The 16570-nt window shown below is 54.5% G+C and overlaps 2 protein-coding genes across 3 annotated transcripts in view; one reads left to right on the top strand and one right to left on the bottom strand.

The window, feature by feature from the left end:
* VWA2 (von Willebrand factor A domain containing 2) overlaps nucleotides 1-14224 on the top strand; it is a gene marked incomplete at its 5' end in the record, with an annotated part of 39112 nt that extends 24888 nt beyond the window's left edge. The window contains 8 exons of the mRNA XM_080822573.1: nucleotides 1229-1362; nucleotides 1925-2057; nucleotides 4448-4503; nucleotides 7038-7145; nucleotides 8144-8716; nucleotides 9902-10453; nucleotides 11000-11125; nucleotides 11948-14224. Of these exons, the coding sequence (XP_080678699.1) occupies nucleotides 1229-1362; nucleotides 1925-2057; nucleotides 4448-4503; nucleotides 7038-7145; nucleotides 8144-8716; nucleotides 9902-10453; nucleotides 11000-11125; nucleotides 11948-12063 (1798 nt within the window). The 3' untranslated portion in view covers nucleotides 12064-14224. The remainder of the gene's footprint in view (nucleotides 1-1228; nucleotides 1363-1924; nucleotides 2058-4447; nucleotides 4504-7037; nucleotides 7146-8143; nucleotides 8717-9901; nucleotides 10454-10999; nucleotides 11126-11947) is intronic.
* AFAP1L2 (actin filament associated protein 1 like 2) overlaps nucleotides 12129-16570 on the bottom strand; it is a 97905-nt gene continuing 93463 nt past the window's right edge. For both annotated transcript variants that reach the window (XM_080823490.1, XM_080823489.1), the window contains one exon: nucleotides 12129-15884. In XM_080823490.1, the coding sequence (XP_080679616.1) occupies nucleotides 15858-15884 (27 nt within the window). In that variant the 3' untranslated portion in view covers nucleotides 12129-15857. The remainder of the gene's footprint in view (nucleotides 15885-16570) is intronic.

Genomic DNA, 16570 nt, shown 5'->3' with positions numbered 1-16570 from the left:
CTCCAAAACTCTGGGCCGAGGTGCCTCCATCGGTGGTGTATCTGGCCCTCAGTGGTTCTGACGCCCCCTGAAGTTTCAGAACCACTGCTGTAGGCAGCGTGAGGCTCTGTATGGGAATAAAAACCTGACTCTCACCTCCTGGGAGTATTCATCGAGCCCCTTCCCTGATGGTTCTCAGCTCTGGTGTTGGTGAAAATGTGCTGCTGAGCTGCCCTCTGGATGCCCCCCTGTGCGGGCCTGGTGGCGCCCTCGTGCTGGGGGAAGGTCTGGCCTACACGGCTCCAGAGGAGAGTGGGGAGTTTGCATCAGTACATTTTAGAGACAAATGAAGTTTCGGCCACACTGGCAAGCCTTTGTCTGTTTGGATGAATTTCTGAGGGCAAGATTCTAAACCCATTACGGACGACCCTGTCTTCTCAGGAAGGCTTCTCAGCGTCATTTAACGCTTTCTTCATGCCCCAGGTTATCATGCCACACGTCATTACTTTTTTTTTTTTAAGATTTTATTTATTTATTTGACAGAGAGAGATCACAAGCAGGCAGAGCAGCAGGCAGAGAGAGAGGGAAGCAGGGTCCTCACTGAGCAGAGAGCCCGATGCGGGGCTAGATCCCAGGACCCTGAGATCATGACCGGAGCTGGAGGCAGAGGCTCAGCCCACTGAGCCACCCCGTGCTCCTACCACACGTCCTTTCTGTCCCGGACCCTAACAGCGGTGCCCTCTCGCTCTTGAAGCGTGCCGGCTCCTTCTCCCACACAACCTCGCGTTGCTGGCCTCCCAGTGTTTCTCGTTCTTCGGGACTTTTCTCTGTCACGAGCTGGCCTTGTTTGTTCTCGTCTTGCCACCACCCACAGCCTCTTTCCCTCATTCCCTTTCTGGTTACGTTTTTCTCCTCGCCTCTGGGTGACACGGCCAGACCGCTACCTCCGTGAGGACCGTGTCTCTGAGAAGAGCTGCTGGTTCTGAGGGGGAGGCGCTCCTCTGAGGCAGCAGGTGGGCTCTGGTGCGCACACGTTAGGACCCGTGCTTTGAGCACCTCGGGGGCTCGCTCGGGTTCGCTTCGGACCTCGCCTGCACCCCGGGCGGATGAGGTTGCCGCTGAGCGGCTTCTGGAGCGTGGGGTCATGTTGATGCCCACGAGGAGCCCGCGGTGTAGGGGATGGGTGGACAGGAAGGTGGGGGGCCGGGCGAGGAGCTGCCGTAACTTCTCTGCGGGGGCCCGGGGACAGGTGGGAGGAGCTGCGCACGCTGGCCAGCGAGCCGAGGGAGCGGCACGTGCTCACGGCCGAGCAGGTGGAGGACGCCACCAACGGTCTCCTAAGCGCCCTCAGCACGTCTGCTCTCTGCACCGCCGCCTCTCCAGGTAGGGCCTTGCGGGCTGGGAAGGAGCGGTCTTGCCCTTGGTGAAAGTGACGTGGGGACAGTTCCTGGAGGCCGGAGGTCAAGAGGCTCCCCAGGCAGGGGGAAGGCTCCCCAGGCAGGGGGCTAGAAGCTTTGGTGCTGGGGTGCTCTGCTCTCTCTCCCTGTGTCAGACCCTGTGGGCTCTCTCGGCCGGGAACCCTGAGCTTGTCTCCATGGGGTAGAGGGGCCCAGGGCTTGGGACCCAGTTCTAGGGGGCCCCTGTGCCTGTCCCCCCCTCAGAGGGGAAGAGCCAGTCAGCTCCCCGGCATGGTCAGATTCAGCTGGGGTGAGGTCTCTGCATTCCCGGTTGTCGTCGTCAGGGTCTACCCAGGAGCACGCTGTGTAAAAGGAACACACATGCACAAGGGTGTGAAAGCAGTGTGCGGAGGGAATGCTTAGAGACTGGCCCCGGTGTGTTCTGCCCTGTAAGAGGCAGAGGGTGGCCAGGGTTGAGGGTGATGGAACGACGGCTGGGGGAAGGAAGTGTAACCTTGTCTTCTCCATCCCTGTGCCCTGTGACACAGACTGCAAGGTCCAGCCTCACCCCTGTGAGCACAAGACGCTGGAGACGGTCAGGGAGCTGGTGGGCAGTGCCCGGTGCTGGAGAGGATCACGGGGGAGCAAGGCCGTGCTGGCGGCAGTCTGTCCCTTCTCCAGGTTTGTCCACATGGTCTGGGGTCCGAGCCTGAAGACGTGTCAGGGTGGAGAAGGAGGCCCCCAAAACTGAGTGCTCATGTGCTGCAGAGAGAACAGCTGTTTGGGGTCTTGGCCAAGGAGAGTGACAGGGATCAGAGAAGACCTGGGGGGGGGGGAGATAGGGACAGAGTTGTGGGGTCACGGGGGGGTCATAGGGAGGGTCACAGCTACATAGTGGCAGGGTCTTATAGACACACTGCCCAGGTGCCCATAGTGAGTGAGGGTGACAGGGTCACAGCTCTTCTGGAAGGCTCATAAGCGACTCAACGTTAGTCCACTAGGGCCGTGGTCTGGACTTGGGATGGTGGTCTCGCAGTTTGGTTCCTCTGAATACCAGTTTCCATATTTATGGGGCTGAGTGAGGCAAGAGGTTTAAGGTCTTGGATGAATTCCAGTTGTGGAGGTCATGGGAGATGCGATGTTTGTCAGATCTGGAGCCCGGGCTTTCTAGAGTCCCTGCTGCTCTATCGTCAGCCATTTTCTCGAAAATTCCTGGACTGGCCCTTGGCCCTTTATCCGGACTTCCTGCAGGAGAGCAGGTCAGCACCTGGCAATCCCACATTTCTGCCTTTCCTGGAGATCCAGGGGTGACGTTTGAACCCACTGCGTCTTTGCCCCTTGGCCTGCCCTCAGGGATGAGCTCAGGAGACACAGCAATGAAATGGATTGGCTGAAAACCCATGAGCTATCGTGCTGGGCCAAGGGAGAGTCCAAGGACTGTCTTGGCAGGGAAGGGCCATGCCCTGTACATGGGTCCGAGGAAATGGGACTGTGTCAGAGGCCACTAGAGGCCCTCTTCAGAACCCAAGGTTTCAAGTGCAAGGAGACAGTTCTTTGTTTCTCCCTGAACATGTTCTGAGTGTCTGCTGTGAGTCAAGCAGCATGCAGCGAGCAGACCGGCACAGACACTGCCCCCAGGACGCTCATGGTCCAGAGGGGGCTTTGGACGAGAGGACCAGTGACCACTGTCAGGTGTCTCAGGTGCTGGGATGGGGCCTGTCCTCCCCAGGACATCATGGAGAACGGGTTGCTGGAACAGTTTGGAAAGATCTGGGAACCCAGTGGCGCACTGGGCAGAGGCATTCAGAGTTGGGAGCCCCAGGAGAGGGTGGTGGGTAGGACCCACTTCGTGGCTTTGTGCTCAGATTATGGAGTCAGACTGCTGAACTTTTCATTCCAACGTGGCCACTAATGAGCTGGGAACCTCCCACCCGCCCCCTTCTACATTTGAAAGGGGGCTAATAACCGTACCTACCCCAGGGGGTTGTGGGGAGCAGGTAGAACGTTCATATGAGTTCACTGATACTGCAAACTTCTGGAATGATGCCTACACAGAGGAGCTCATCATCAATCCCCTCACTCAAGAAACACTCACTGAAGTCCTCCTGCGTGCCCAGCACCGTCCTGTGTCCTGGGGAATTGGCATGAAATGTCTCAGAAAGAAATCTGCCATCATGAGCTGATACTCCAGCAGTAAATACAGCGAAAGCATAAAACAAACTATTAGGTAGTGATGAGTGCCTCAGAGAGAAAGAATGAAGGGATGTGTCAGGGTAGGGGTGAGGAGGTGGTGGTTGGGAGCAGGGTTGTAATCTTAAATAGAGCAAGGAAGGCCTTGCACAGAGTCCGGACCTGAGGGAGCCCGGGAGAGAGCCATGTGCACATCCAGGCAAAGTCCTGTGGCCAGTCCCTGCTCCAACAATGCCAATTTCCCATGCAGGCCGGAGTGGGTGTGCGGGGGATCCACAGAACTTTGTGGGCTAGGCCTTGTGGTTTTATGAAGTCACTAGGAGGAGATATGGAGAGGGAGAAGATGTCTCTTTAATGAGCTGGCAGCTTGGCAAACTTCTGATTGCAGCACCTTGAGTTTTGTAATTGACTTGGCTCTTATCCCAAGTGGATGTTCTGCTCCAGGAAAGACTCTGCCCTAGAGGTGAGCCTAATTAGTCTGCCCCAGTGGTGTGGAGCCTGGGGGTGTCGCACAGCCAGAATCCACTTGTCTAATTCCCACTGCTGCCCGCTCTGCCCACCCCTCCTTGGTGCTAACCCTGGAAAGGAACTCAAAATAGAAAGCTCTTCTCATAGTTCAGAGTTTTGAACACAGATTATTTCCAAATTCTGACCTGATAGCCAATTTACTTTTTTTTTTAAAAAATTGATTCTGGGTAGTTTGAAACGTTCCCCACCCTGTGTGCAGCTAAAAGCTGGGGTAGAATCAAAACAGGGTGGTCTTTCTTGACCCCTATCTGCATAGGAATCTTCTATCAGCTTTTAGTGTTTCAAATAACCTTCTAGGTTTCAGCCTTCCTGTTAAACTTTTGATCTCCATCGTTTGCTCCCTCGGGTTATAGCTGGAAGAGAGTGTTCCGAAGCCACCGTTCCACCTGCTACAGGACCACGTGCCCAGGTACAGTCTGCCTCTTGGATTCTCTAGCTCTTTCTGGGCCCCGGGACTCGGCTGGCTTCTAAAGGGGCGTTTGCTCTCCTGGGGCAGGGGGCGAGGTGGGAACCAGCTCTGGGGTCGAGAGACAGGCATTTCAGAGGCAGAAGAGCACGCTTGTGCCGTACTCAGTCCTCTTTTGGTCAGTGGTGTTTTTCACTAAGAACGGAGTGAAGACTTTGGAATCGCCTTCCTTAACCTGCGCCCCTTGCGTTGACAAGAGACAGAGAAGGGCACGCGCTGAGCACCAGCTTTGCAGGTAGAAAGCCTCACATGCAGCACCAAACTCCAGACCAGACACGTAAGCCTCAGTTTCCTCCTCTATAAAACAGGGGTAATGGTCACCCCGTGTCTGGAAAACCCATTTCCCTGCTCCGTATGATAGTGGGCATCATAATTGGGATCCTAGTGAAGATTGAGTAGGTAATGCCCACAGAAGTATTGGCGTCATTCAACCTGTTCCTCGGGGGGGGGGGGGGCCTCCCTGCTCCTCACCAGGGGGTCCAGGGCACCCCACTGACTTGAGAGCAGAGAAATTACACTCAAGTGTGTTGACATCAGTCCCTTGTGGATTTGCTTCTCCTGGGGAGGCAGGGAGCATGTCCCCTGGGTCCTTCCTATCCCTGGGTGTGGTGATCTCCTCGGCATCCTGTTTTAAAGTTCTCACGTTGCTGGCTTCTGAAAGGGAGGAGACACTGAAAGTTCGGTTGTTTTTGCTCAGAAATTAAAGTTGGAGCACCTAAGGCTTTGGAACCACAGTGACCAGGGGCTGCATCCCAGCTCTTCGCCTTTCTAGCTGTCTGGTCTTCACGGGGCTTCTAGTCCTTGAGCTCCGGCTCCCCCTTCTGAAGTGGGGGGGGCCTTCACAGGACTCATCAGGCAGTAAAATGAGATCGTGCACATGTAGTGCTTAGTGGGGTGCCTAGCACAGACGAGCGGCTCAGTTAAAGGCCCGTGTCCGTGCTGCTATCGAGCCCCCTGGTCGTTTCCATGATACACCCGGGGCAGAATGGCAGCCCGGGTGCTCTCCACGAGCCTCGATAATCTCTATCTTCAAAAAGCAGACACTTTGATTTCAGTGACGTGATCCCCAAGTTATATATCAACATTTTCATGTAGAAAGGCCAGAAATCTCCACTTCCACTGGTAGCCACACAGCTAGTTTAGGAAGCCCTTTGAATATAAGACACATAAATTCGTGAAGATCCTGTCTGTTCTCCGAAACTCTCTGAGGGAGGGCATGTGGTATTATCTGCATTTTATAGTAATTGGTACGAAGCTCAGATAGGATCACGGATAGGACACTTCAGACGTGAACTGTGGCTCCCTGGGTAAAATACCCCATTTGAAAGAGATGTGGCCCAGCATTTGGACCTCATATCCAAAAACAAATACTGTCTTTACCTGTTATGGAGCGTTGGCTGCATGCCAGGCTTTGTGCTCAGACTTTCCATGGATTAGTTCATGTAATCCTCACAGCAACACTGTGGAACAAGTTCTCATCCTTTTTAGTGGAAGATACAGGGGCTTGCCCCAGCTAATTAAGGTGCCCAAGTAAGTGGCGGAGGCCACATTCGTTGGCTCCAGGAGCCGAAGTCTCCCCGTTTGGCTGTGCCAGCCTGCAGAAGCCGCTAAGAACCACCACGGAGAACTTGGGGAACGGCACCTTCTACACTGCAGTTTTCCCCCGCGTCTCGTGACACCTGCGTGGGGCTGTGATGCTACTGAGATCTCCATCCTTAGGGAGCCTGGGTCCAGTACCAGTTCATTGTCATGGCCACCCAGAGCTCTTCTAGGCCTCCTCGGCAGGCAGGGGTGGTGATGAAGGCCTATCATGCAGTTTCCCAGGGTTGTCAGAGCCAAGTACCACGGACTGGGGGCTTAAACAATAGAAAATTACTTTCTCACAGTTCTGGAGGCTGGTGAACAAGATCAAGGAGCCGGCAGGTTCCGTTTCTTCTGAGGCCTCTCTGCTTGGCTTATCGATGGTCATCTGCTCCTGCGATCCTCACGTGGCTTTCCTTCTGCACACCTTGCTGGGGTCTCTCCCTCTTCTTATAAGTCAGACTGGGTTAGAGCCCATCCTATGACCTTATTTAACCTTAAGGAGCCTTTAAAGACTAAAGTCTATCTCTCTAAATGCAGTCACATTCCAAGGTCCTGAGGGTTAGGACTAATACATGTGGATTTGGAGGGATGCATTTCAGGCCATAACAGCCCAGGGGCCTGTAGTTCCTGTGAGCCTGTAGTTCACGCAGGCCTGATAGGGCCCACCACGGTGTGTCCTTTGTACCCACACCCAGCGCCTCCTTTGCGTACCTCACTCGCTTTCTGTCCTGTCTTTGCCCCAGGTGCTCTGCCTAGGTCCCTAGTGGTCCCGGGGGAAGGAGGGAGCTGGGCTCTGGTGGGGTGGGGGGGCCTGCTGGACTCACAGCACTGATCAGATCCCTTCATGCATCTGAGCTGACGTGCTAGGCTCTTAATGGGCATCTCTCCGATAGGCGCTTGTGACTCACAGCCCTGCCAGAATGGAGGCACATGTATTCCAGAAGGACTGGACAAGTACCACTGCCTCTGCCCGTCGGCCTTCGGAGGGGAGGCTAACTGCGGTACGTAGCACGGGACTGTTGGGGAGCAGTGGAGTCTGGGCCCGCCCTGTCCACTTCCCACTTCCTAGCTACTGGATAGAAATGGGCCCTTGGATTTCAGAGCCACCTACTTTGCAAGCACACCACTGATCTGATGTTGCATTTGAACCAGCCTCTGAGTGCTCCATGAGTAGGTGACTCCTGGGGCTGCCCGGGGTAGGACAGCGTCTCCTGGCTTACTGGCCCCAGAGTGGGCCACTGCCCTACCCCCGCGTGTTGATGGGCCCCGTGGCTGACCCCAGTCGGACTCTGAGGCCTGGTTCTGGGCAGAGTCTCATCTCCCCTCTCACAGGAAAAGGAGCAAGGGGCCTAAACCCTTTTTGGTTTTAAAGGTATGAGATGAAGATTACAATAGACTCTACCCTGTAGGGTTGTGGAGAGTTTTAAATAAGGTAGATGTAAAGTGCTTTGTAATGATGCTTGACACATAGCAGGAGCTTGTTAAACAATAACTTTTTAATATATATACATTTATTACTATGAATTTTTAAGTAATTACCTAAAAAATCCAGTGCTGGGTCAACTGAAGGTGTATACGGAAGAACCAAAACTTGACCCCTTACCTCACAAGCTACCCACAAACCAATGCCAGCTGGATCATAGATCTAAATACAAAAGGCAAAACAGGGAAACTTCTGGAAGGAAACAGAGGAGCATATCTTCATGACTTGAGGCAGACAAAGATTTCTCAAATAGGACGCAGGAAGCAGGAACCATAAGGGAGGAAAGTTCTAGATTACATTTTAAATTTTTAAAAAGTGGTCAGATGGGAGACCCAGGAGGGAGAGCTGTGTCTCGCCCTAACTCATTGAGGTGCTCCCAGCCCGTGCCCCCTTAGTGTCTCTGCCCTGACTCTCTCCTGCCTGGGAGGGGGGCTGCGCGCCTCGAGACGGGTGGGACGGTGACCTGAACGCTTCCGGTGGCTATAGTGTGACCTCGGGCCGCTGTGATCCTGGCAGCCCCGAAGCTGAGCCTGGAGTGCAGGATCGACGTCCTCTTCCTGTTGGCCAGCTCAGCGGGCACCACCCCCGAGGGCTTCCTGCGGGCCAAGGCCTTCGTGAAGCGGTTCGTCCAGGTGTCGCTGAGCGAGGACTCCCGGACCCGTGTGGGTGTGGCCTGCTACAGCGGGGAGCTGGCAGTGGCCGTGCCCGTGGGCGAGTACCGGGACCTGCCGGCCCTGCTTGAGAGCCTGGACAGCCTTCCCTTCCTCGGCGGCGCCACCCTGACGGGCAGCGCCTTGCGGCAGGCAGCGGAGCGGGGCTTTGGGAGTGCCGCCAGGACGGGCCAGGACCGTCCGCGCAGGGTGCTGGTCCTGCTCACCGAGTCACCGTCCCAGGACGAGGTGGCCGGCCCCGCGCGGCACGCGAGGGCCCGAGAGCTGCTCCTGCTGGGAGTGGGCACCGAGGCCGTGCGGGAGGAGCTGGAAGAGATCACCGGCAGCCCGAAGCACGTCCTGGTCTACACCGGCCCCCGGGACCTGTTCCACAGAATCCCTGAGCTGCGAGGGAAGCTGTGCGGCCCGCCACGGCCAGGTGAGGTCCCCGTGCCCCGCGGTAGTGGGGCTCCTCTTGTAAGAGGTTAACGAGGTACGTTTGTTGGAATTAATGACCCCGGACGGATGCATCTTCATTTACTAAGGACCCCAGCCCTAGTTCAGAGTTCCTTAGTTTTTACTTACTGACCTTTTGTGCTTCCAAGAATTCTGTCTTGGACCCTACATTACAGGTAGTCGTCGTGTCTTCTCAGGCTCCTCGTGGTGGCCGCTGCTCAGATGTGCTTGTGCCGGAGTGGTTTTTAAAAACCAGTGAATCTGACCCACTTACTCCGTGCCTAATCCTTCCCCCTGGCTCCCCTCTGCCTTGGAAGAAAAGCCAAGCCCCTTGCACTGGCTTCTGAGAGTCCCCTGAGGCTGGTCCTTCAGGCCTCTGGACAGCCCCTGGGCAGGGCAAAGTCGGAGGAGCGGCCCCTCAGGCCCCCTCCCTGCCCTCCACGAGCCCCCCAGCCCTCAACGGACCAGACCCCTCACAGAGAGGCCGCTTGCCCTGTCACTCCTGCTGGTCTGTCTCACGGGACCCCGCTTTCCCCCCATGCCTGCTCCCGGGATCTGTGATTCTGGGTTGGTTTCGTGGCTGTCTCCCCACAGACCGTCAGCCCGGTGAGGGAGGCCCGGGCCCACTTTGCCCACGTGGTATAGTGGCACCTGGAGTGCAGTGCGTGGCACACGGAGAGTGCTAAGTAATGAGGGTGCGGGCGGGGAGCTGTCACAGAGGGTCCCCAGAGCTCGGGGCTGACAGATGGTAGGCGTCTGTTTCTCTCTCAGTTCAGAGGTGGGTGGCCTTAGCCTGTGGGGCAGCTTGGCTATCTTGGGGTTCCACCTCGCGGTCCAAGGTCATGGCTTCTCGGCCAGCAGTAAGTGGGGAGAAGTGGAAGGCAGGTAGCTTCCTTTTGAGGACAGATTTTGGAAACTGTACGATTTCCAGCCGCATCCAGTCCGAACCTCAGCATGTGGCCACACCTCTCTGCCAGGGAGTCGGGGAATGTGGTCTAACCCCGCATTCACGTGTCCCGGTATCTTAGGAGAGAGTGGAGAGTGGCTATGCAGGGGACAGACTGGCTGACCCGACCCAGCACGGTCCCTCTTGCTGGCCTGGTCTCGCGGGGGTGCTCTGCTGGGCCCGGCCCGGCCCGGCCCGGGGCTCACCGACGCGCTCCCACAGGCTGCCAGGCCCGGTCCCTGGACCTGCTCTTCCTGTTGGACGCCTCCGTCTCCGTGGGGCCCGAGAACTTCGCCCAGATGCAGAGCTTCGTGAGAAGCCTCACGCTGCAGTTTGACGTGAACCCGGACGTGACCCAGGTGGGCCTGGTGGTGTACGGCGGCCGGGTCCGGACAGCCTTCGGGCTGGACACCCATCTCACCCGCGCTGCGGTGCTGCGGGCCACGAGCCAGGCCCCCTACCTGGGCGGGGTGGGCTCGGCGGGCACAGCCTTGCTGCACGTCTACGACAAAGTGATGACTGTCCAGAGGGGCGCCCGGCCCGGTGTCCCCAAGGCCGTGGTGCTGCTCACAGGCGGGATGGGGGCGGAGGACGCAACGGTCCCTGTCCAGAAGCTAAGGAACAACGGCGTCTCCGTGTTGGTGGTGGGCGTGGGGCCTGTCCTGAGGGAGGCCCTGCGGAGACTCGCGGGTCCCCGGGACTCCCTGATCCACGTGGCAAGCTACGCAGACCTGAGGTACCACCAGGATGAGCTCCTCGTGTGGATATGTGCAGGTGAGAGGGGCTGTGCACGCCCTCAGTGACCCTGGGGCGGGGCGGGGGTACTCAGCCTGAGCCCCCAGGCACGTCATTGCCAGGATGGCCAAACTTGAGAATTTTTGCACCTCATTTGAACAGAAGACCTCGTTGGAATACCTACAGATCCCCCAGGAATCAAAGGACCCGGGTTGACTCCGACCTGTAGTGAACGACAGAGCTAGGAGCACAGGCAGTCAGGCCAGCCCAGCCCAGGGCATCCTTTGGCCAGTGACCTCCTTCCTGCCTTTTTAAAAGTGTATTCGTCCCAGTAAACACTGCTGCGTGCCAAGCACATGTGGGAGGGAGAGAGTCCCTGCATGTGGCAGTAGAGCTGGTAGAAGTTGGGTCTCTGACCAGCAGCGCGGTGTGGGCCCCCCACCCTGTGTTGACCTCCGCCCTGCTGCTTCAGGGCCCCCAGAAACACAGAGATGCGTGGCCTCACCTCTGTCCTGGGCTTCCTGAGAGGAGGGGGTCCTTGGGGCTGACCCGGGCTGGGCCCTCTGGGCATGTTCTCCCTTGCAGAAGCCAAGCGGCCGGTCAGCCTGTGCAAGCCCAGCCCGTGCCTGCACGAGGGCACCTGCATCCTGCGGAACGGGAGCTACCGCTGCGAGTGCCGGGACGGCTGGCAGGGCCCTCACTGCGGGAACCGTAAGTGCGGTGCTCGCGCTGCCTGTGGGTGCTGGGTGGGGGTCACTTGAGCCCTGCTGGGCCCTTGGACTCAGCGGAATCAGGGGCGAGGGCGTTGGCTCAGCGGAGGGCCTCCTGCAATGGTTTGTTGCTTCTCGCACGAAACATGCGGTGGGGGCCACCGGCATCCCAGGCGCCGTTCCGGGTGCAGGGACATAGCGGTGAAGAGTGAGCAGCTCGGCCCTCCTGGAGCTCCCGTGTTGGCGGAGAGACGGCAGTGAATAAGCACAGCTCACGGCGTGTCGGCGCCAGGCTCAGTCGAGAAAACAGCAGCTGGGACGAGGGTGTCCAGGGAGGCCTGGGTTGGGAGCACGGTGGAGGCGGAAGGGCAGGAAGGCAGGACGTGGGCACAGATCGGGGGAGGCCAGTGGGAGGTCATTCTCGAGCATTTCTCTCTGCTCGGGGAACTGGGAGGAATGGCCGTCCACCGAGGGAGGACTAGGGAGGCACTGGTGCTTGGAGCAGAGCACAGTCGGTCTAGGAGAGAGGTCTGGACGGGACAACCAGCCATGCTGGGCAGCATTATGGGCCCGCTGGGGCTCCCGCACTTGAATTTCAAGTTAGAGGAGCCAGCCACCAGTAGCAGATGCCCCTTGGAGCCTCGGGCTCAGGTAGCCTGAGGCCAGGGAGCAGACCTGAAGGGCCATCAGCTAGGGCCTCTGGTCCGGCACTGGTGCTTGGGCTGGGGATCAAGGGAGACATGCACCGGGGCCGACAGGCTGCCCACTGTGGAGGAGAGGACGCAGACACTTCTCCTGTCCTCAAGGTTTGCCTCTCTCCCAGGATCCTTGCGAGGAGATGCCCCCAAGGCACGCGGCTCCGGCCCAGAGCCTGCAGAAGGGCAGCAGCCCTACCCCTCCCAGCAACCACCCAGAAGGCCCGGGCACCCCGGGCGCTGAGAGCACGCCTGCGGCTGCCTGTCTCCTGGGGTCCTCAGAGTGTCTGCCTCCAGCTCCACGGGGAACCCTCCCGCCCATGTCCCTCAGCCCCAGGAAGAGCTGTCCCGACTGCGGACCGTGCTGCTCAGGGACATGGCAGCAGCCGGTTTGGCCACTACCGAAGCTGCTGAAGCGTCTTGATGTGTGAGTAAATACTGACTTTCCGTCCCTGGGTGCGCCCTGGTGTCCTCTGCCAGCTTCCCCCTAAGGAGAAACAGAGGAGCTTGGAGAAGGTCAATGTCCTGTCTGAAGCTCCCTTTGCCCACAACAAACGCTAAACAATGTTATTGGGATGGTACCGCTCAGGAGGCCTGCACTGCAGTGTCCTTGGGACCACCGAAGCCATGGCATTTTGAGACTGAAAAACTGTGGACCTTTTCACACATCTTTTCCCAAAGAGGTCCAAGTGCATTTGCTTCTAGTTTGAGAAGGGGCTTGAGTGGCATTTGTGACCGGATCTGTGTGTGGCAAAGACCTAGAAAGACTCCAGACTGAAACGTGACCGTGAACCAGCTTGTTTGACTATGGGGGAGGAGCTGAGCGTGTAGACCACCCTGGTCTCCAGGGGCCGGGTGACGTTGGCGCCGGGCCTGAGCTACATTCCCTTGGAGGGAATTCCTTGGGAGGTTCCTTAGTGGGGGCTAATTGTGCAGTGCTTATTGCTTGTCCTTTCTTAGTAGGACAAGGAGGAGTGGAATTCTTAACAAATATGACCTAAAGAAACTTAGAGGGTACTGGCTTTTTGAAGCATCAAACTTATGCTGTTTAGGTGGTTTTGCTTTCCATGTCCAGTTTTGAAAGGACTATTTCGAGAAACGATGTTGGTTATTTAATGGAACCTGTGTGGTAAGAGGGCTCTGTTGGCGTATATTTCTGGCAAACTAGATACTCAGCCCTGCAGTCTTCAGGAAACACTTCTTCCCCTTGGTTGTGTGATTGGGATTTGGGTTTTCAGTAGAAAGCTTTGCAGAGCTGGGACCTAAGTCCAGACACTTTGTCCTGACTTTTCTTTTTAATGGTAATAATGTAACTGTTTTGCATGCAAATGTTCAAGGCTACTTTGATTTAAAGTGCAGGGAGAGGTCATCAGACGGTGTTGTTAGACATCACAAAGGAAAGGTCATTTTCACTCCCATTATTACCTTTGCTGTGGTATCAGCGGCATCAGGGCAGGGTCACGCGTCCACCTGGCAGGTGCTGAGAGGTGATGTCAAAGAACTTACATGAACCTACCGTCTTCAAATTGACAGCAGGTTCATCATTTTGTAGTGTGAGCTCTTTGTCCGGGTCAGGGCTGATGTTTGTCTATCCCATTTGAATTGCTTCAACTTAAGAAAAAAAACAACAGAGCCGTGGGCTCTGGGCTTACACATTAAAGGCTATTTCTAGTTTTAGGTCCCAGCCCTTGAGCCATTTTTTTTTTAACCTTTTCTAGGGAAGGTGTCACTGAATAGTTCAGCCCTCTCCCCGCCCCAGTAGTGGCAGAGGGAACGCCTTTCTTTTAAAAGAAACTGGCCTTTAAGTACATAGAAATAGGTTTCCTTGGAAAAATTTAAGCAGTGCAATCTTTTGTTTTCTGCATGATCCCGATTCCAGCCAACTTGCTGGACGCTCCAATCCTAAAAATTAATTCTCTTCTAGAAAGATATTTATAAATAATCAGACTCATCCCTTCCTTTTGATGTATATACGAGTACTTTTGTCTAGGACCTCTGGAATAATGTTTTTAAAAGCTCTGGTGTCTGGACCTGAAGGGATCCTCCACCATTCTTATTTTCTGTGGATTACTTTATCAGGTTAGGAATACTTTATTAGGAGTGTTGAGATATTCTTTTTTACATTTAATCTGATCATATCATAAATGGCCCATTAGTATATTTTCAGTTCTTGAATCACCTTTGCTTCCTTGGATAAACATGATGTGGTCATGACGCACGATTCTTTAAACACTATTGAATTTCGCTTGCCAGTATTAAGGTATTTTTCACCTTTGTCCAAAAAATGAGATTTGGTTTTTCTTCTGTGATTTGTGTTGGATATTTGGTACCATGACTATACTAACTTTATAAAATGGAAAATACATATTCTTCAAACTAAAGGCGGTTTTTTTCCAGTTCTATTTAATTTTGCCTCAGGTTGTCTCTTTATCGTATTAGTCATTTCAATGAGCCAGATTTTGTCTTGTTTGAAGTAACACTCATGCATGGAACTTTCTTAATTATTCCTTAGGCAACCTTCCAAGTATTGGTACATTTCTCTTCCCCAACAATTATGTAGGGGTGTGTTTCACTTCTAGGAGGGCCGGGTTCCAGCCACTTATCTGCAAAAACTGATCACAGGTGTTTCCTTCGTGTTATCCTGGGGAAATCCTCTTCCCGGCTTACCTTTGGGGCGTGAGTTAAGGAGGCTTAAAGTCTCCTGCTAGGATCGCACCTTGCAGTTCTACTAGTTTTTACTGCACGTGTTTTGAACTTCAGCGTGTTTTCCCCTTAAGGTCGACGTCTACCAGGCACTGCCCCAAGCTATTCCATGAACTACAAGAAAACCCCAAAATACAGGTAACGTTTTATTAAAAAAAAAAAAAAAATCGAACTCACCACTTGGTAAAGGACACCAAGTGTATATGACAAAGGAAATAAATGCCCTGGGATTAGGAAGACAACAGAAATCTCGAGAGACCTTTAGTTCTCAGGAACCAGTGTTAGAGAATGCTGATTGACAACCCCCGGAAACGAGGCAGGAACGGCAGATGAAATGTTTCAATCGGTGTTAAAAACAAAACAAAAAACACTGCATCAGAAGAAAAGACACAAAGAACAGCACTGCTAATTCTAGGAGGAGGAGGAGTGTCAACCTGAAACAGAATTCACCATGTTTTTCTTGGAAGGGGCCTGGACATTAAGCACAACTTAAAAGAACTTCTCCCCGAAAGATGGCCCGGCCACAGGACTGCATCTGTAAACACCGGGTGATCTTTCCTCCTACGGTAATGTAAAAAGACCTCAAAAAGATCTTCTAAATCTGAAAAAGACACTTTTTGCTGTTCTAAATTACAGGATTATGAACTTTTTTTTCCCCCTATATAATACAGTATCATTTAAAATTTTATTTAAAAGCAATGGATTCAGGCCTGCTTTAGGCTGAAAAAAAAAGTCCTTAATTGAGTGGGGACAGCACCTCCTCTTAGTCCCAAATATTCTCCCTGTTACGGTTTCTTAAGATGCGTGTCATGGATGGCTTCACACAGGTGGTCGCGATGCTGTTTAAAACCACAGAAGACAGAGTCGGACCCGCTCATGTTGGACAGACGTCGAAGCTTGGACGAGAGATGGCAGGAGTTGGGGTCTCCTCGGTCACCCGAGCCACGCAACCAGTGGAACGGGGTCCTGCTGCCCTGATTTCTCTCCCACCAAAGTCCCACCATCAGATGCTTTTCACTACTTAAAAAGCTTGATAAAGCAGTTGATGAAAACGTCAAAGAAAAAAACACAGAATACCCCTAAATACAGCAATGTCTTGTTTCCATCCAGTAGCAGTTAGGCCCTCTGTTTTATTGTTTTATTATTTCCTTTGGCTCTGAAAACGGACAGAGCCTCCTCTGAGCCATGCTCTCCGCCCAGAGGACCGTAGTCCTTCCTTCTCCTTTGGAGCAGACTCGCCTCTTGACAGAGTCGCTGCTTTCACGAAGACTTTAATGTGTAGGATTGTCACCGAGGTCCGTGATGGCAGGAGAGTCTTTAGATGAAGCTTGTTTCCTAACTTGTTCCTTTCTTCTCCCACTCCTAGAGTGCCATTCAAATACCAGCAGACCCACCCCCGCAAAAGAAGAAAGTTAGTTTTCCTCTGTAGCAACCTCCATCTACACAGAAACAGCGTTAAGGAGAAATATTTTTCTGAAGTGTAGAAGCATTTCGGAATAGAGATGGCAGTTACATTTCAACCCTTGTCTATTTATGATCTGGGGCACCTGCTAAGAGGATTCAGAGGCCGTGGCCCAGCAGAGCTTGCTGGGACTGCTCTGCCACATGGGCCACAGCATCAAGGGGGCAGCGGCTCACAGGCTCGCCTGGGCTTAGCAGCCAGTGGTTGGTGCAGGGCCTTCCAGACTCTCTCCAGCAGGCAGGACAGAAACCAGGAGCAGAGTCCGCCCCCTCCCCCCCCCCCCACAAAAGGCTGCCCTCGGCATGTTCTTTACAGTGCAAACGAGGAAAAGATGGACAACACTTTCCATCTAGCCCCCGGGGGAACCCAGGAAGGCCTTCTGTCCTCGTTCACACCTTACCAAGCCTCCACCACCATTTGGCTGGGGGGCTTGAGGCAAATCCTATCACCTCTCTGAATCTGTTTCTTTTGTTTTAATGGCAGAAGGCCTTCAGAATCACTGACTTTTAGATTTGAAAACTGGCCAGTCACAGCCTGTCTCTAAACTTAGGGAATCACCCTGGCCTCTACAGATATTTGAGCGGGG

This window comes from Martes martes, assembly GCF_963455335.1.
Source record: "Martes martes genome assembly, chromosome: 14".
Taxonomy (NCBI): Eukaryota; Metazoa; Chordata; class Mammalia; order Carnivora; family Mustelidae; genus Martes; species Martes martes.
The sequence above is the reverse complement of the archived record's forward strand: the minus strand, read 5'-3'. Positions and strand labels throughout refer to the sequence as shown.